We start from the raw sequence: 21,683 nt of genomic DNA on the forward strand, positions 1-21,683 counted from the left end.
GTAACAGGGTAAATAACCCTTAATCGATAAGTCGCCAGAGATCGATAACTTTTCGACTAGCATTTGAGCGCATCGATCTTCGGGCCCAGAGAGAGAGCAGGAGGGGTATTTCTTTTGGGGTCGTTATATAGACGAGCCATGCGTGGTGTCCGGAGAAGTAGTAAAGTGTTGGGAACTTGAAGTAACATCAAGAAGTCCAAAGAAGGGAAGCGAGTATGTCAACCATAGAGTTTCTTCTCAACCAAATTTCTTACAACCAGGTATTGGACTTTTGAGTAATCGGCGATGAGCCTTGAGGGGGCCCATATGCCCGGCTCATCAAATACACCTACTTCTCAATTTATTAATTCAAGTTTGGATAAATTCAATTTGTTTAATAATTTTGCTTAATAATAATTAATTATTTTAATCAATTTAATTTGTTAGCTTGTGAACAATTCCTTCCTGGGGATTTTACACCCGAGGAATGTTTCTGAAGACCTCCTGGGGTTTAGGGTCGTGAGTATCTAAATTATTAATATAGCCAGTAATAATCATTAACATCCTTTGATCGGCATTAATAAATACCATTAATTTAATTTCTGAACATCAGGGAAATATTCGAGTCGGCAGCTCACGACCAGTCGAAAGCATTAGTACCTCGAGGTCAGAAGCTAATAACGAAACCTAATTGACCCCTTATATATATATATATATAAACAGTAAATTTATAAAATCAATACGTGGACTATTTTATAATTTATAGCAATTGAATTACCACGTAATTAATTATTTTTACATTAATCATTTTTTTTATTGATTTATATTTTTACTATTTACTGAAAATTATTTATATTATATTTGGGGAACTTTTATTACTGAAATTGATTACTGAGAAATGCGACGCAATTAAAAATTGAAACCGCCGTGGATATTAATTTTGGGATATATTTTTTTCATCGAGGTAATTTATCGCAAATTCATTATCTAGTCGACAATAGCCTTAATAATAATTGTCTAGCCGAAAATTCCACGAGGTTTATTGATTTTTGGGAAAAGAAACTTGAGTCATTTTTATGTAAATTAATCGATAAGCGTCGTCGCATCGTTTTATAAAATTCCCCAGAATTCAATTAATTACGAGAAAAATAGTTCTGGGAATTTAGAATTTACAATATTTAATTAAAAGAAAACGGGATACTATTTTAAATAATTAAGGATTAATTTTACGAGAAAAATGGCGACAAAACGTCCGTCGAACGTTTGGAATTTCTTTTGTGTTGAGTATTAAGCTCGTTAAATTTGGAATAAAAGAAGCGTCGGTTTTAAGCCGGAAATTTTAAGAAGTAAATTTATTAATCGTGAGAATAATTTATGGTTTTATTGTAAGCTAATGACTGAACAATTTTAGTGATAAAATCAACGTTGTAAATTTTTGGAGTTAATTTTGTAAAATTTTAATTAGTCAAAAGTAAAGTAGAGTCAGTGTGTGTGGAGAAGAGTGGGTTGTGAGTGGGTGAGTGCTACCAGCGTTCCTTCGCATACGATTAGTCTCTTTGCGAGGTGTTTCGCTGGCGTAGAAGCCGTTGTATAGACGCCAAGTGGGGTACAGCGGTAGTAAGGTAGAAACCACAGTATAGTCACTCCATAAGAGGGTACTGTGGGATTAAGTTAATTTTTTTGTAAGCTCGCAGGAGGACATCGGTCTACGTTTAGTCACTGGGTCGACTACTTTCGTGAGCCGAATTAGAAGCCGTTGTATAGACGCCAAGTGGGGTACAGCGGTAGTAAGGTAGCAACCACAGTATAGTCGCTCCATAAGAGGGTACTGTGGGATTAAGCAATTTTTTGTAAGCTCACGGGAGGACATCGGTCTACGTTTAGTCACTGAGTCGACTACTTTCGTGAGCCGATTTAAGTGCAGTTAAGTGCATTAAGTGAGTTAGTTGTAAGTGAGTGTGTGTACATGCAAGCGCACGAGTTGTTAAATTCTTTGTTAATAAATTTCGTACCGTTGTTAAATAAAAATTTATTCATTTTCAGAACCACCTTCCCCAACTCTCTCTTCCCTGTAGATTAATAGAATCAGCTCTGGTATCCGGTTCCAGGAACCGAGAAAATAATCCTGGTGGCGCCCTGGTAAATCTTAGAGTCAATTGTTGAATATATTGTTGTTGTTAAATTTTACCAAGGGCCAAATGAGCGGGAATAAAACCACCCGTTACATGCTATTGAGGATCTTTGCATTGTCATTGCCAACTTACCACTTAGTAATTTCAGTATGAATTCGCCAAATCGAACTGCATCTGATTTAATGAATACTGAAATGAATCGTGAACTGCATTACAGTACTGTAGAAATGGCAGCGATTGTTGCCCGCAATGTCCCACTAATGAATGAGGAACAAAGAACCATTTATGATCGCATTATGCTCGCAGTTTCAGCTGGACAAGGTGGGTTCTTCTTTTTGGATGCACCGGGTGGAACTGGCAAAACATTCGTTATTTCGCTAATTCTTGCTGAAATACGATCAAATAATGGCATCGCATTGGCCGTTGCATCATCGAGCATTGCAGCAACTTTATTGGATGGAGCTAGAACAGCTCATTCAGTATTTAAGCTGCCGCTAAATATTCAGAATAACCCTGACGCAGTATGCAACATTAAGAAACAATCGTCCATGGCCACTGTGCTGAAACGGTGTAAAATTATTATTTGGGATGAATGTACTGTGGCACACAAACATTCACTTGAGGCGTTGAACAGGACATTGAAAGATATTAAAAACAGTGACAAACTATTTGGCGGAACTCTGTTGGTCCTTTCAGGTGATTTCAGACAAACACTTCCAGTCATTCCACGTTTAACATACGCTGATGAGATCAACGCTTGCTTAAAATCATCTCCATTGTGGCGTAATGTTGAAAAATTACAGCTAAAAATAAATATGCGCGTTCAAATGCTTCAAGATCCATCCGCTGAAACATTTTCAAAACAACTCTTAGATATCGGTGATGGAAAAGTTGCTATAGATGAAACTGGATACGTAAAATTACCGACCGATTTCTGCACAATCGCTGATTCGCAAGATACTCTCATTAAACAAATATTTCCCGATGTACACACACAGTACATAAATCATGAGTGGCTTGCAGAAAGAGCGATTTTAGCGGCAAAAAATGTAGACGTTGACAATTTAAATCTGAAGATACAAATGTTGTTGCCAGGGAACTTGGTATCATATAAATCTATTGATACAGTTTGCGACGACAGCGAAGCAGTAAATTTTCCCACAGAGTTTTTGAACTCACTGGATTTGCCAGGCATGCCACCGCATCATTTACAATTAAAGGTTGGATCTCCAATTATTTTGCTTCGTAATTTGAACCCGCCCCGGCTGTGCAACGGTACGCGATTAGTCATTCAAAAATAAATGAAAAACGTGATCGAAGCCAGGATTTTAAATGACAAGTTCAGAGGTGAAAATATACTCATACCACGGATTCCTATTATACCTACAGATGTGCCAATTCAATTCAACCGTATTCAGTTTCCGATTAGATTGGCATTTGCAATGACTATCAACAAATCCCAAGGTCAAACGATGTCTGTTTGTGGATTAGATTTGAGAACACCATGTTTTTCACACGGACAATTATACGTGGCATGCTCTCGAGTGGGTAAACCATCCAGTTCGTTTGTGTTAGCTAAAGATGGACTAACAAAAAATATTGTTCACGCTATAGCATTAAGAGATTGATATTGTTTAATAGTGTTACTGTCGTAATTGTTCAATTAATGATATATAATTTTAAGGAATAAATTATAATAACTTAAAAATAATGTTTGCCTTTTGTAATTTTTATATTCCCTTATCGTTTACAGCGCTCCATGCTTATTCCACGCATATACTACATTCTTAGATACATACAATATACACATTCTAACATACATACATACTTACAATAAGTAAGCTATTTTTTGTCTACACTAGAAATTACTAGGAAATTCTTTATATGGCAAAACAACGTTTGCCGGGTCAGCTAGTGTATATATATATATATATATATATATATATATATATATATATATAAACTAAAAATCGCATTAGGACATTCTCATTCTATTCAATTCAAGCAATTCATGTGTTTAGATTATTTGATAGAATCCACGTTACTAACAGCAAAAGGGCGTATCACAAAATATCCGTCCTTTAGGCTTTGCACATTCAATCGGTGGCATAAAAAATGTGTTTTTTTCTCCAATCAACGAGGAAATCTATAAAATTAAAAATCTGGTTGAAAAACGCGAAAAAAAATTTTTTTGACATTAATCCTTTAGATTTTAAGAAAGAAATTTCTTAAAACTAAAAGGGCGTATATGAGAAAATAGTCAAAGTTGCTTTTAAGGACCTTAAAATTTTGTGAAAATTCCCCGAAAAAAATTAAAATAAAATTCTTAACTTCTAACATAAATTGATGATTTAAAAAAATTCGGCCGTGATAGTATTTTTAGTTTAATTTTCAAAAATCATTTTTTAGCTCTCTACGTATGTCGAAAATAAAATTTTATGCGTTTTTCAACCAGATTTTTACTTTTATTCATTCCCTAGTTGATAGGAGAAAAAAATTTTTTTTATACGCCCTTTTGGCTCTGCAAAACCAAAAGAGTGTATATTTTGAGATACGCCCTTCTGGTGTTAGTAACGCAAATTATAAATTGTCTGAGGAATTGGATAAATTGCGATGGTACTTTCTTATTCAATTCAATTTAAAATTTTTCACCTGTTCGAACCATTTCACATGAATTTTTATCTAACTGTAAGGATCCATATCAAATTTTAAAACGTATAGTTGCATTCAGTTATAGTTTTACGCATATTAATAGAAATATCGTATTGATAGAATGTATTATTGATACTTGTTAACCTTTTTGCATTTTTTATCACGTTTCTGAAACATATCGTGTAGTGAGCGCGAGAGAGTAGTTGATCTTACTGAATTTTACTCGTTTTTTGCTTAACCTACTTTAGCAAACTATTTGAAAATTTATTTATATTAAATTGAATTATAACATTCTATTTGTGACAATATTATATAATTCTAGATTAAGTACTTCTTCGATTTAGAATAATTTTCTTTTTAAAATGTTTTTGTTGGTTATTTTGATAGCTAAATTCATTTTGTATCATTTTGATGTCAAATTTATTATATCATTACACCTGAAGTCTGCACAGTCAACTTTACACTGTAACAAATTGATGTCTACTTTATTTTTAATTCATAAGCGTGAAATTATCTGACTCACAGAAATATCCGGTCTCGATTTATTTTAAATATTTATTTGTTTATTTTTTTTTCTTAACCCGAAAAGGCAAACTTCTTGGCCCTGCTGATCAGGCCTGTCCATGTCTGTTCATGTCTGAAGCGGGAAATACGCTCAGGCCTGTTCATGTTTGAAGCAATAAATATGCTCAGGCCTGTTCATGCCTGTCTATGCCTAGAAAAGTTAGTTAAATTTACCCTACGGTAGATTTTTAATGATAATCAAAATACTTTTATTTATGGAATAATAAAACATACCGTTTATTGATAATTTACAAATCTATTAATCGAAATTAATGTACATACACTGAACATATTCAAAAATTTTTTCTTAGCATATTTGGTTCTTAGCATGAACAGGCATGGGCAGGTACGATCGGGCCTGAGCATATTAAACGCTTGAGACATGAACAGACATGGACAGGCATGAATAGGCATAGACAGGTATGATCAGACCTGAGAGTATTTTACGCTTTAGACATGAACAGGCATGGACAGGTATGATCAGGCATGAGCGTATTTAACACTTCAGATATGAACAGGTATGACCATGTCTAATTTCAGGCCTGATCATACATGAACACTTGAACATGCATGAGCAGGTCTAATTTCAGGCCTGATCATACATGAACAGGCATGGTCAGGTCTGATCATTTTTTTCCGGTTAGATCTGATCAGACTTGCATAGTCAGAGATGTGATAAAAATTTTTTTCTTTGACGAAAAAAATTTTTTTGGTCATCACAAAATGTGCAAAATTATTTTTATCATTACGTTTAAATAATTTTAGAATACAAAATTGGTTCCATTTCTTATGGGATGTTTTGGTCTGCTCTGCTCCTGCCTAATATTAAAATCATTACTTATTTTATTATTTAAATAAATGTGATGCTATAATGAGATTCGGTTAAATAAGTAAATTAGGACTATCAAAATCTATACTAATATTATAAAGGGGAAAGATTTGATTGTTTGTTTATATGTTTGTTTGCATTGAATAGGCTTCGAAACTACTGAACCGATTTGAAAAATTTTTTCAGTGTTGGGAAGCTGGACTATTCCCGGGTGACATAGGCTATATTACATCATAATTGATGTTGAAATTTTTGTTAAATACCCGTGCGAAGCCGGGCGGACTGCTAGTATATTATAAAATCAATTTTTGTATTATATTTATAATAAACTTATTTGATACGTCATGTACTTCATAGAATTGTTGTCACATAACACAGCAGGCGGGAACTTCAGGGTGCACAGATATCACCAAAGTTAAACAGCATTGAGCGCGGTTAGTAGTTGGATGGGTGACTGCTGGTGTTACAGCCGTACAATTATATGTAACCATTTTTTTTTAATTTTAATTCATTATTGAGAATTGCGTGTAACTCTATCAAGAACTATATCCATAAAATTAAGCAAAATAATTAATTAAAAATAACAATTGGCTTTCAGACCTGACCATGTCTGATCCGGCCTGATCAGGTCAATTCATGCCTGATCAGGCCTGAAACCATGTCTGTTCATGTCTGATCATTTTTTCCCGGGATATACGTGAATCGACCTTGGGTTGTGTTTACTATAGCCCGGGCATGCAGCGTTTTTATGAATTAAGACCCGACACACACAAAAGTATAATAGACAATAGATTTATAGTAATTATAAAGATTTATACACTGATAGATTCTTACTAAATATAATTTAAGTAATTTCTACTGAGAGTACATCTCAAATCTCATAAAGCGAGTGACATCAGTATAAATATCTTTACAGTAATGAGATTATAACTTTATAATTTTGTGATTAATAACGCATACAATACAGTTTGAGGAATTTTACCATTGATAACGCATAAATAACAAATGAATTTGTATAAGAACGTGAGAATTTTTGTCAACGTGGAAATTATTCTTGCCGATTCAATAATTTATGAACAATTTTATGTAGCTAAAATTTCACTTTCTGGATGTTTTAATGATTTTTTCTTTGAAATTATCGAATATTGAGTGAATTGATGGTTTATATTAAATTTTACATCGTTATTCTGAGAGCAGCGTCCCTGTTCGGGCGCTATTTGAGACATAAATTTTTCCTATTCTGGAATTTACTAACTTAAACAATCAAGCCTTTCAGACAAGGATCTCGATCCTTTAAGCCTCTAAAAATGAGTTCCGCAGCTCTAAGGAATATTCCGATTCCGTAGACAAATGAACGATGTGTGTCTCGATTTATAATAGCAATACGAACAAAAATTCTCACGCGTGCCAGTTAACTTATTTTATTTACTTACAATTAACTGCGGTGATAATCTTGTGTACTTTGATTGACCCTTGGGATTGAACAATCATAGTAGAAGTATAGATAGATGATGATAATTCAGTAAAGATGTGTAGATGATAGTGATTATAACGAACAACTATATTATACAAAATATGCACTTTCAATATAAACTTATGATACTTCGGTAACGCAACTTAACAATAAAATAGAATAATTGTCACAATACAATGAATATTAATTAATGTTGATGACACGGTAATCCGTGGATATTTTATTAGAGAGTAGTCCTTGAGTCGATATAGCAGGAACCCCGTGACAGTGTAACTAAAAGAACCTCATAAGGTATAAAGAAGGATTTTTTATGAGTAATAAAAAATATAAAAAACTGAAGGAAATTAAATGCAATTTTTCAAATTTTCCGATTTGGCATGATATGTCCCAATCGAACATACGTCCATTTGGCATCAGAATCGCATCAGAACTTCATGCACCTAGCTAATAAAGATATAGGGTGACATTCAATTACTTTTCTCAAAATTTCAATAAGCCCTGAGAATTCAACAATTTAAAAAATTAGCCTTTTCTCTGTAAACAAATTCTGATAAATTTACATAATCAGTGTAAGATCACTATATTCAAGCGTCAATCATTAATCGAAAATTCTTTACCTGGAAATCGAGTCGTCAAAGTTTATTAATAAATATAAAAAAGTATGTATATTTATTTCTAAAAATAACAGTAGTCAAATAAGTTATCATGTATTTACAAAAAACAAATTTATTTTACTTATTCTTAGAAGAAAATTCTATTATCACATTTTCTTTGTATTGGCGTTTAAATACTCCTCTTAAGCTGCTACGAAGCTTACTACATAATTTTCTTCTGACAGTGGCTGTAAATTTTGTACTTAAACATGAAATTGCAGAAATTGCAAATATTAAGTTGTACAATAACAGCAATTGGAAATTACTGAGCCATTTTATCTGTCCAAAATCTCCTAGGAGATCAAAGTTGGTCATACCTGCAACAATAAAGTACCTTGAGAAATGGAATTGATATACAAATAAATTGATATTTGATAATTATTGCTTTCATAAGTGTTTTGAGTTTTAAGAGGTATTATAAATCTATCTTGAAACCAATCTATTTACTGTTGAAAGTATTTATTTATATTATTTGTAATGTTAAAATTACCCAGTACGATAGTCGAGTCGTCTAAGTCACAGGTCTTAGGCTGCCCGACCAACAATACGGTTATGCTTGGGTTTGAATCGTAGCTATAACAGTTCAGAAGCCGGGAGATAAAATAGAAAATTAAAAGAAACATAAAAATCCCACGACAATAAAAAAAAAAAAAAAAAGTTTGGCCTTGCAGGCTATTTATCAAACTTATCTCTATATTTAAGCTCAAAATGTGTCAATAATTTTTTATTACAACGTCTTGAGCTCTTCGAGCTCACCAAAATAACTTTTAAGATTTTAGAGCCCAAAAATCTAGAAGTTGTATCTCGTGTAGTCAGATCGTGGGTAAGAACTACCACATCCCTAACGTCACGCACGCGTCATACACAAAGTCAGTTGATCGAAGCCGAGGGTAGCCGAGTTTAGCCCTCGAATAAAGGCGAATAATGCCCCCACCAATCAACATGGCGAAGGAACTTTATTTTTATAAACAAGTGACGATTTTTGTAAAAATAAATAATAAAAATGATATTTTTGTTAGAGAACAATTATTGTTTATAATTATTTTTATCAATTGAATAATTTTTTTTTTTTTTTTATTTATAATTAGTTAGAGTCAGTTTTAACTGCTGTGGTCATATCGCCGACTTTTAACTGTTGAGAGTGGTACGTTGGGTCTTTTGGGGTTGTGTAAATCTTAACCTACGCGGCAAGGGCCGAGTATCAACCAAGTTGGTTTCTAAGACGAGCTTGGGATTCGAACCCACGCCTGGCCGGTAAGTTAGTCCGAGTTCTCTATAGGCCATGCGCCTTAGACGACTCGGCTAACGTCACCGGTTATTGACCGGAGAACATATAAAGATAATTGAATAATTATTTTTTAACATTAAGAATAAATTTTCGTTGCAACTGAATATCTTCATTAATATTTTCACTCGTCCACTTATAATAGGTATCTATATGATAATAATGGTTATTTTTAACGATAATAACTAGTAGTACAAAGTTTTACTCGAAATTTCAAACGCAATTAATATACAAGCTCCTACTATTGCATTTTTTTACAGTAATCGACGACGTTGGACGAGGAGTCAAAGTGCTCATTCTTAGTCTGCCCGCACAACGAGTCGACAGGCGAGAGTTCGAGCCTTGGCTCCGGGTCACATCGGCAGCCGACTGTACCGACATAGTTTCCTCTCTGGTTTCCCTATGTCACTGTGCCAATATCATCAGATTAGACGCGAGTTCAATACGGTACAGTATTGCACAAGTCAATCAACAGCTGCATATGCCTAACGCGGAAAAAATTCACACACGCCAAACTAAATGCCAATTAACATGTGTGATCTATGAAAAGCAGTATAACTAGTTAAAAATTTTATTTCCAAAAGCTTAATGGACGCACAGAATATCTTTTAGCTTAAAATACTGAAAACCGCTCGGTCAAATACTCGCCTGAGCTTTATTTTTTTTCTTCCCTTTCAAAATTCTGTGATATGGCCTAATATGTTAATATATGACCATACCAAAATTCTTGATATGTCGATTAATGGCCTGATATATCCTGACATAGACTCATATATATATATATATATATATATATATATATATATATATATATATATATATATATATATATATATTTATTAGGGTGGTCGTTAAAATTTAAATTTTTTCCGACGCCCAAAAAAATCCTTCCTTTTGACGAAAAACTATGCGAAAAATTATGCTTTTCGATTTTAAACAAAAAGAACACGTGCCTCCGGTCAATTGAAGTTCATTTTTCGATAAAATGATAGTTTTTTAAAATATTTGTCACAGTTTTTAAATTTGGGCAAAAAATCATCAAAACAGGCTTGTAGGAAATTAAATTTTCTACTAAAGGTTTCTTTCGGTTTTAGATAATGTTCATATACTGTTGAAGTCATCGGCTCATGCGTGTCATCCTACCTATAACTACTGTCCCATCATTATCACTATAGCATAAGAATGCAATTGTACTAGTCAGTAAGTTAGTCTGTTATAATAAACCATCAGGTATGGATGCATAACGGCTCCTTGTAACTACTCATTCACCCAGTATCCAATACAGATCCCAACAGGTTATGGGCCCAGGAACCGGGTTTGGGTAATGAGGTAGACAAGTAAAAGTAAGGTCAAGTTAACATAAGGGTTTTAGTTAACTTGAAATAAGGTTAAAGTAAAGTGAAGCACGGTAAAGTGCATAAAGTTAAAGTCAAGTAAAGTCAAGTTAACATAAGGTTCGTAGTTAACTTGAATAAAGTAAAGTAAAGTAAAGTTAAGGTGTTATAATTGAGAGTTCGCTATTTCCTGTAGCTAAGGTGCTAATAATTGAGCGGTACGCTATTTCCTGTAGCTAAGGTGCTAATAATTGAGTGGTACGCTATTTCCTGTAGCTAAGGTGTTATAATTGAGCAACTCGTAATTAAACAAAGTTAAAGTAAAGTTGAAGTAAAGCTAAAGAGAAACACGGTAAAGTGCATAAAGTCGAAGTCAAGTTAGAGCATACAGCAGAATTAAGTAAAGTTTGAAGTTAAGTTCCAGTACAGCATAATCAAATAAAATTGCAGTCAATACTGAATAAAATGAAGTTGAATAAATTTGAAGTCGAGTCACAGCCTACAGTGGATCAAGTAAAGTTGCAGTCAAGTTCCAGTGGTACAGTCAAATTAAATCAAATGCAGTTGAGTCACAGTCAAGTTAAATCAAGTGAAGTTGAGTCAAAGTAAAGTTGCAATACAGCAAAGTCAAGTCGCAGTGAAGTGTGGAGTCCATAGCCAAGTCTAGTCGCAGTAAGGGTCATAGTCAAGTCAAGTTCCAGTACAGCTTAAATCAAATGCAGTTAAGTCAAAGTACAGCATAGCCAATTCTATTCGCAGTTAAATATAAGTGAAGAAGAAGTATAAGCAGTAAATTCGCCAAAGTAGACATCTACCATAGTTTTGGAAGCCACCTATGAGTCACCAATTTATCACCACTTTGGAATTTAGAATTTGATAATCACATTAAAGACAAGGCATGACATCAGGCGGTCATAGTTCGGAGGATCATCTGTGATTATCCGTGATCACCATAATGCAGCGGTTCAGGGGAAGTCTCAAATGAACAGCGTTCACATATTGAAAAAAAAAAAAATAATCCTAATAATCTAATCCTATTCATTAATATTGTAAAGGCCCTTCTGGCATTACTTTTATAATATATTATTTAGTTGATACATTATTATTAATTGACGCATTATTGTATACTTTAGATTCTGGCATTTACTCATACTAATTTTATAAATCATTATTATTAATTGACCATTATTATTATTATTATTATCATTATTATCATATACTCTGTGCGAATTTTGATAAATGTAAGAATTCACGCATGTCACCGTTGAGGGGAAGTGTTGAAGTCATCGGCTCATGCGTGTCATCCTACCTATAACTACTGTCCCATCATTATCACTATAGCATAAGAATGCAATTGTACTAGTCAGTAAGTTAGTCTGTTATAATAAACCATCAGGTATGGATGCATAACGACTCCTTGTAACTACTCATTCACCCAGTATCCACTACAGATCCCAATATATACATCGAGATAATTTTATTAGTTTACTTATAAACTCTATTAAGTCAGTCATTTTTGCACTAAAAACTTTATATTTCCGGAAATATGAAGAATTCTCTCAAAATATCTTGAATTTTAGATATTTTCTTCAAATTTTGACATGGGTAAATGATTTTTAACCCGTCAGCACTCACGTTATAAGCATTTTGCTTACACAACAACATCCGACTTATAGAGCGGCGCTGTAGCGCAAGTGAGACACTAAAATTCACGTGAGTTCTGACGGGTTAAAATGAAATCTTGATCGGTAAGTTATCTACAACTAATCTTGTTCATATTTCCATTTGGGAGAGTAGAGCGCCTTTCTGTAAGGTCTAGACTATTAAATTGGTCTAAATCTATAAATTAAGATTAAATAATGCTGTAAAGCGGGAAAGAAGAGGAGTTAAGATAATTATTACGTAAAGCGTTCCATATTCACGTAACAGGATAATTGGGAGGAAGGGATTGAGACAGGAATTGGAAAAGACCTTCTTAACCTAAGTTCATAGAATATGCGAGAAAAAATTCGGATCGCTCGGACTGGGACTCGAACCCAGAACCTTCTGAAGACATGTCAGCTATTCTCCCACGCAAAATCGTGAGGCGTTCCACATTTTTAAAATTAATTTTAAAAATAAGATAATGCTGTGAAGCGGGAAAGAATAGAAGTTACGGTAATTATAACGTTAAGCGTTCCACATTCACGCAACAGGATAGTTGAGAGGAAAGGATTGAGAAAGAATTGGAAAGAACCTTCTTAATAAGAGCTTATAGAATATGCAAGAAAAAATTTGGATAGCTCGGACTGGGATTCGAACCCAGAACCTTCCGAAGACATGTCAGCTACTTTACCACTTGAGTTAACCGGTCTATACCAAATTTCCTTTTTGTTTATTCTATATACATTAAGCCACATCGTCCATCTTACGTTCCACATTTTGAAAATTAAATAATGCTCTGAAGCTGGAAAGAATGGGAGTTACGGTAATTATTACGTAAAGCGTTCCATATTCACGTAACAGGATAATTGGGAGGAAGGTATTGAGATAGGAATTGGAAAGGACCTTCTTACTGTGAGTTTATAGAATATGCAAGAAAAAATTGTTTATGTTTTCAGAAAAATAAAGTTTTTAGTGCTAAAACGACTGACTTAATAGAGTTTATAAGTTACTAATAAGATTATCTCGATGGATATGAACTTCATCTAAAACCGAAAGAAACTCTTTTGTAGAAAATTTAATTTCTTACAAGCCTGTTTTGATGATTTTTTATCCAAATTCAAATACTGTGACAAATATTTAAAAAAACTATGATTTTATCGAAAAAAGAACTTCAATTGACCGGAGGCACGTGTTCTTTTTTTTTAAAATCAAAAAGCAAAATTTTTCCCGTAGTTTGTTATCAAAAGGAAGGATTTTTTTGGGCGTCGGAAAAAATTTAATTTTTAACGACCACCCTAATATATATATATATATATATATATATATATGGAATGAGTGAGTTAAATCATATTTAACAAAAAGAAAGCAGTCGGTGCGCTCAAATAAAAATATCTCATCATGGGAAGAAATAGTGAGTGGTGTACCTCAAGGTAGCGTACTTGGACCGTTATTATTCTCACTATATATTGCGGATCTAGCTAAACGTTTGGATTGCCAATATCTTTTTTATGCAGACGATTTATTGATATATCTTTCTTGCCATCTTTCGCAGATCAATGAGTGTGTAGCCAAACTTAACAGTGAGATAATAAAAATTATTAATTGGTGTAAAATCAATTGTCTAAAATTGAATCCTAAAAAGACAAGTGCAATTATTTGTGGAAGTAAAGTAGAGGTCAGTAGTAATGAGTGTCAATTGGCCAACAAGATTGTTGTAGAGGGTTGTGTTATTCCTTATTGAAGCACTATAAAATATCTTGGAGTGATAATAGACAATACTCTCTCATGGGAGAGTCAAGAAAGAAGTGTTTGTAACCGTGCAATGAGTATTCTAGCACAATTAAAAATAAATAATTAAATATTCAATGAACGTCTGCGTATTAAACTTGTAACTACATTAATAACTCCAAGCTTTGACTATTGTTGCGCGACGTTTACGAATATTTCGAATAAATTGCAATTAAAGTTACAGAGGAAGTTGAATTCATGTATTAGATTTATCTACAAAATTCCAAAGTACGAACATGTAACTCCTTACTTCAAAAAATTAGGTTGGCTAAAGCTTGGAGCAAGACGGGACTATTTCATTGCCTGTTTGTTTTATAAAGAAATTAGACTAAATTATCGACAGCAATTTGGCTCAAAATTAAATTTTTTACCGGTGGCATTGCGTAGAGGTGATGTCAGAGAGGACTATCTCTGCCTACTACAGACGAATTGTGTCATATATGACAATTCATTTTTAGTTGATGGCATACGAATTTGGAATGCTCTGCCAGCTGAGACTGTGGCTGAGGATAATTTGGTTGAATTTAAAAATGCTTGCTTCAATCATTTCTTTCAATGTGATACTCAAATTTGAATTAAATTAAATTATATTCAAATTTGATTTTCACTTTCAATTCCAATTAGAATTTTTGAATACCTATGCGTCTTAGATTTATTTATAATTATTAGTAGATTTCATAGAAATCTAACTATTGCATTGGTCCTCATGACGGAACTTTTGAAAAATTTTGCTATATTTCGACTCAGCTCGTCAAGCGAATTCAGAAAATGCATATGGTTCAAAAGTTTATATATGTATGTATATATATATTAGACTGGGCCAAAAAAACTGACTATTTTTTTTTTCTATCGATACTGTGAAAATATCATTCATGATGATAAAAAAAAATTATTGTGCAAGTTTGAGTCCTTAATAATAATATTAAGGGGTGTATCGTTACGACTATTGATTTTTCAACAGTAATCGCATTTTTTACTCAAAACTCGTTAATTATCTATCTGAAAAATTTTAGCGATATGTATTCTTATAGGAAATTAAATTTCCTAAAAAAAAGTTATCTTTGTAAATTACTGTAAAACAAGCCGTTTCCTTGTAATCATGCCTTAAACAAAGATTTATTTTTTCAATTTTGCGTTTCAATTTTGGATTTTTGTAGCTACCAGAAATATCAATATTTTTACAATTTAAAATACTTATTTTCAAAGGAAATTTAATGCTCTACAAAAAAGGTCTCTTAACATTTTTGATTAAATTCACTCCTTTCAAAGTTATTCGACGTTGAAGTTAAATTCAAAAATAATTTATCGTTTTTTTCGCGTTACACATGATTTTTTCCTTTTGATTGAAAAATTTATGACTTTAATATTGAGAATAATTTTTTTTTGTTGGAAGACTAAATTTTTTTTATAAAATCATAATTTACCAATGTATTATTTTGCTTTTTAACGATTAATTATCGACATAAATTCATTTTTACTGTATTTAACTAACTCCAATAGTAAAATAAATTCGGTCCCTTTATTATAAATTATTTATTTGTATAGGGATATATTTTTTTCTATAAACTTACACTTTTAAACTTCCGTTTTTAGCCCTCTTGTTGTTTTGTCCTTTTTAATGTCAACGAGAATTTAATTTTACTCTCCCTCCACGATTACATTTGTAAGTGTTTATTAGCGAAGTCGACCACCTGAAAATGACCTTGAAAGTTTCACGTTACAGCGCTGCGAGTTATCGTGAGCTTTTCCGTAATCTGTTACCGAAGCTGAAAACATAGCCTTCCTTTCTCCCACCACCTTGCTTCTATTATTGCGCTTTTCAAAAAAGGGAATACTATCCGTGTATAATAACTTTGATTTCCTTTGATCGGAAAATGACCTTGATTGTTATACGCTACAGCGCTGCCTTTCTTCACGCCAAAGCGCTGCGAGGTATCGTGAGCTTTTCCGTAATCTATTACTGAAGCTGAAAATATAGCCTTTCTTCACTCCCACCCCCTGCTTTTTATCATTGCATTGTTCATAAATGAATACTCTTTGTGCATAATTACTTTGATTCTATTCTTCATTGTGCAAAGTAACTTAAACGTTGTCAACGCAAATTTGAGTTTTCATTAAGTATTTATTTATTGTTTGGTATATAATTTTCTTCTTTATTTCTTTAGATTGTTTAATTGTAATTGATAGTTTGAATTTATTTATGGTATCTAATTGTTTCAGTATTACAAATTAAGCGTTTAGTTAATTCTGTGTTTGTGAATTGTTTCATTACGTTACTTTGTAACGTTTAAGTTCGATTTGATAAAAAACTCGCCACTATGTCATTGGAGAAAACTTATTTAATCGGTGTTCCTATTGAGAGAAAATTAATAACCGTAAGCTTCCGACTGTCAAAGAAGTTTTATCATTACTTTTTTATCAACATAAAGTTCTCAAATTAAAAATTTATGATAGTGCTTCAAAAACTGCTAGTGTCGTTCAAGACTGCTGGAATAATTTGCAGATTTCAACTTCTGGTTTTTGCAACATTGTAAAGAAAATAATTAGTATTTTCAAAAAGTGGAAATATTTACTGTGCAATCGCAAAAAATCACGTGCTCAAAACAAAGAGAAAATAGCTTTGAAAAAACTCGAACAATTATTTGACATCGCTGGGAAGAATAGTTTAAAAGGTTTCGATAGAAATAATAATATTGATTTTCAACTTCCAATGTCTTCAAATCTGCAAGAAAATAATAATAATATCTCAGACGAAAACACGAAGAAATAATGGAAATAGAGGCGATAGGTACGTATTCATTAATAATAGTTTAATAAAGTCAAAATAACTATTTTGTACCGTGCTAATAATAAGTTACTATGTTCTAATGAATAAATACTTATCTAAATTATTATATTCAATAAATTTTTAGGTTTTACACAAAGTAAGAAAAAAATTCTTCAATAAAGAATCAATTTTCTCAACTGATGAAAATATATCTAAGAAAACTAAAATAATTTGATTCAAATCGAATTGTTTTAGGCCAATGAAATTATTTCACGCTCGAAAAATCTCAGATTTTCCTAAAATTTATATGGCTGATGATATAATCTTTTTTTCTGTACAATTAACTTAAATTATGTTAAGATTGATAATTTTTATAACTTATTTTTTGCATATTTTCTACACAAAAATAATATTTTAGTAGTTAATTGCCTTGCAAACTTACACAATTGTGTAATTTTTATCATACTCTTACAAAAATTAAGGAAGTAAGAAAGAAATCCAAGTATTCGGAGGATTTCCAACAGGCTGTAACTTCAGAAAAATTATCGTACAGTAAATAAAAAAAGGAAATTGCAGCAAATTTTGATTAGGCAATTGATTTTTTAAAAAACTACGAAAAGCCCTTTTTTGTTGCTTTTTAAATTCATGTAATGATTAAAAAAAAATTTTTTTTCAAAAAATCAATGGCTAATTCTTGTAGAAAATTCATCCAAGTTTTCAAAACTCATCTTGAATTTTCTTTACGATCATTGGTTGCTGAGGTATTGATAATCAAAGACAGAATGGTCTTTTTTCATTAAAACGCCGATATCTCAGCGAGAAATGCTCAAATCGAGGTTTTCAAACGAACAAATCGAAGCTCAATGAGCAAGATATCCAGTCCATATAGAGATTAAATCAAAAAAATTTTTTCCAAATCCATAAGCTAAGAATAAAAACCAAAAAAAATTTCAAAAATTTTTATCTCGGTAGATTTCTTAAGATTAGGAATAAAAAAATTTTTGGAACTCAGATCCAAAAATAAAATACTGAGAGCTGTAATTTGCTTTTTTTTTATTTGTTGTACGATAGTTTTTTTATAAGTTACAGACTGTTGAAAATACCCCAAATATTTTGATTTTTTTCTTGCTCCCTTATTTTTTGTAAGAAGTGTATTTTCTATTTAACAATGTCAAAATAATTTATATTTTTCAGAAGACACCTCTCGTGATTATAACAGTAATGATGATTGTGATGCTACAACATCTAGTCAGGAGTTGCAATCAAAGTCAGATTCATTTATGAGTCAAAATTCAAATGTGTCTAACTTTGAAACAGATTTTTTAACAGCAAAACGGACACCAAAAATTAATATTATGACGCCAGAATTAGCTGCTGCACTGGATCGTGGTAGTGTAAGTAGCCGAAGCGCCACATATGTTTTGGCAGCTACTTTAAAAAGTGTGGGATTCGATACTCGGAATATAAATTTGAGTTATAAAACTATTCAACGACAGCGTATAATTCATCGGAAAGAAATTGCTAAAGGCTTAAAAGAAGACTTAAAATTCAATGACAATTATGTGGTCCATTGGGATGGTAAACTGCTAAGTGATATTGTTAGGACAGAAATAGTAGATAGGCTTCCGGTGCTTTTAACATCGTCTGGCAGTGAACAGCTATTGGGTATTCCAAAAATTAATTCAGGATCTGGGATTGAGCAAGCTTTAGCTGTATACTCAACTATGGAGCAATGGGGTGTCAGTAATTACATAAAAGCGATATGCTTTGATACTGCAGAAACCAATACGGGTAAATTTTAATTATTAGTCTTATTTACTTGAAAAAAGCTCAGATTTGACAAAGTAGAGAAAAATTATACTTAAGATCTTTTCACAATTATTTTTTCAATATTCCAATTAAAAAACCTCTAAAAACCGACAAGTTGATTTTTTTTTGCCAAAAATAAAGTTTTCTGTGGTCAGATGATAATATTTAAAAATAAACTTTATTACAAAAATTAACTCCACTGATTGTTATATTTTCAGAATTTATGGAAGTAATATAGTTCAAAATAAAAAATCACTTAATTTGCCATTCATGTTTCTAATCAAATCTTTATCTTTCTAATCTATAGGAATTCATCATGGCGCTGGCGTAGAGCTTGAGAAAATTCTGAAACGAAAGCTTATATGGTTACCCTGTCGTCATCATGTAATTGAACTTGTCATAAAAGGCGTTTTTGAAGCTTACTGGCCAGTACAATCAGGTCCGAACGTTCCATTTTTTAATCGATTTAAAATCGGTTGGAATAAAATCAACACATCCAAATATAACGCTGGCATCAACGATAAGATAGTGGCTAATATACTATTAAACAAAAAAGATGAACTATTAAGTTTTATCGATAATTATTCGCAGGTATATTTTGAGTTGTTAGTTGAGTTTTAAAAGTACACAGAAAAACTTTTGGTCAAAAGAAAATTTTCATTTTAGGCAAGATAGTGTTCTTTTTAATAATTTTCTTAATTCAAGTTGACCACGTTTTGTGTACACAATTTAAAATCTCCAGTTCTCATGTAAAGATATTACCTTTCAATAATAACAGAAATGATCATATTTTTTTGCAGAAATTTCTTCCAAGAAATGACTATCGAGAATTTTTGTAGTTATCATCTATTTTCTTGGGAGCTACGCCAAAGGATAATTACACTTTTAAATGTCCGGGAGCAATGAGTCATGCTCGTTGGATGTCGAAGGCGATTTATTGTTTGAAAATATTTATTTTTCGAACAGAGTTTAAGATTACACCTAAAGAGTTAAATAATCTTCGTCATATTTGTATTTTCATAGTTACAACTTATATAAAAGCTTGGTTTACTTCATCCTCGGCAATTTTGGCTCCAAATAATGATTTGACTTTGATGCAACAATTGATATTATATAACAAAATAAACTCGACTGTATCGCAAGCTGCTCTCAAGAAAATGGTGAGACATTTATGGTATTTGGGTGATCAATTAGCCATAATGTCTCTATTTGATGATTCTATTGACCTGACTGTGAAGAAAAAAATGATTGAAAATCTAATAAATAATAAATCATCAAATACTAAAACCAGAAAATATGAAGTAGCAAGCGATTCAGATGAATTGCTAGAAAAAGATATCAGTGACTTCATTTCTGTAGAATCGCTCACCATATTCAAAGAATTTGATTTGCCGTATGATTTTATCGATAAAGACATAAGCAATTGGTCCAATAATGATAGTTTTCAAGAGTGTAAGGAATTTTTTGGAAAATTAGCTATCGTCAATGATGTTGCAGAACGTGGTGTATCATTAATTGAAGATTACAATAAGTGTCTCACTAAAAACGAAGAACAACTTCAGTATTTGTTGTTAGCCGTTAGTGAACACCGGAAAAAATACCCAAATTGTAATAAAAGTAATTTGATTGAATAATTATTTTTTCAACTGATCATTCGCCATGATTTGATAACAATTAAAGAATTTTTTTTGTAAAATATAAATTATAAGTGAAAATAAAATGATTTTTTATCTCTTTTATTGATTTAATTTGTTTTGACTTATTATTCAATTTTTTTTCTGTAAGTAAAAGTATGTCACTAGGCAAATAAATAATTTATAATAAAGGGACCGAATTTATTTTACTATTGGAGTTAGTTAAATACAGTAAAAATGAATTTATGTCGATAATTAATCGTTAAAAAGCAAAATAATACATTGGTAAATTATGATTTTATAAAAAATTTAGTCTTCCAACAAAAAAATTATTCTCAATATTAAAGTCATAAATTTTTCAATCAAAAGGAAAAATCATGTGTAACGCGAAAAAAACGATAAATTATTTTTGAATTTAACTTCAACGTCGAATAACTTTGAAAGGAGTGAATTTAATCAAAAATGTTAAGAGACCTTTTTGTAGAGCATTAAATTTCCTTTGAAAATAAGTATTTTAAATTGTAAAAATATTGATATTTCTGGTAGCTACAAAAATCCAAAATTGAAACGCAAAATTGAAAAATAAATCTTTGTTTAAGGCATGATTACAAGGAAACGGCTTGTTTTACAGTAATTTACAAAGATAACTTTTTTTTAGGAAATTTAATTTCCTATAAGAATACATATCGCTAAAATTTTTCAGATAGATAATTAACGAGTTTTGAGTAAAAAATGCGATTACTGTTGAAAAATCAATAGTCGTAACGATACACCCCTTAATATTATTATTAAGGACTCAAACTTGCACAATAATTTTTTTTTATCATCATGAATGATATTTTCACAGTATCGATAGAAAAAAAAATAGTCAGTTTTTTTGGCCCAGTCTAATATATATATATATATATATATATATATATATATATATATATATATATATATATATATATATATATATATATATATTTATATATATATGGGATATAACGCGGCTTGTCAGGACGATAGCGTCGCCAATTTACAACGGATCTCTACCAAACTCAACATACTTATTCTACAGATAAATACCAAAGTCAAGTTCGAAGATGAGCTTAATCGGTCAAGTAATTTAGAAATGCCAGGATTTCAAAATTTTGAAA

The 21,683-nt window shown here is 31.7% G+C and overlaps 1 protein-coding gene across 3 annotated transcripts in view; it reads right to left on the minus strand.

The window, feature by feature from the left end:
* Nucleotides 1-8,330: 8,330 nt before the first annotated feature.
* LOC123265019 (protein Lilipod) overlaps nt 8,331-21,683 on the minus strand; it is a gene marked incomplete in the record, with an annotated part of 252,377 nt that continues 239,024 nt past the window's right edge. For all 3 annotated transcript variants that reach the window (XM_044728601.1, XM_044728600.1, XM_044728598.1), the window contains 1 exon segment: nt 8,331-8,600. In XM_044728601.1, coding sequence (XP_044584536.1) covers nt 8,362-8,600 — 239 coding nt within the window.

Source organism: Cotesia glomerata, linkage group LG5, assembly GCF_020080835.1.
Source record: "Cotesia glomerata isolate CgM1 linkage group LG5, MPM_Cglom_v2.3, whole genome shotgun sequence".
In the NCBI taxonomy this organism is placed as follows: Eukaryota; Metazoa; Arthropoda; class Insecta; order Hymenoptera; family Braconidae; genus Cotesia; species Cotesia glomerata.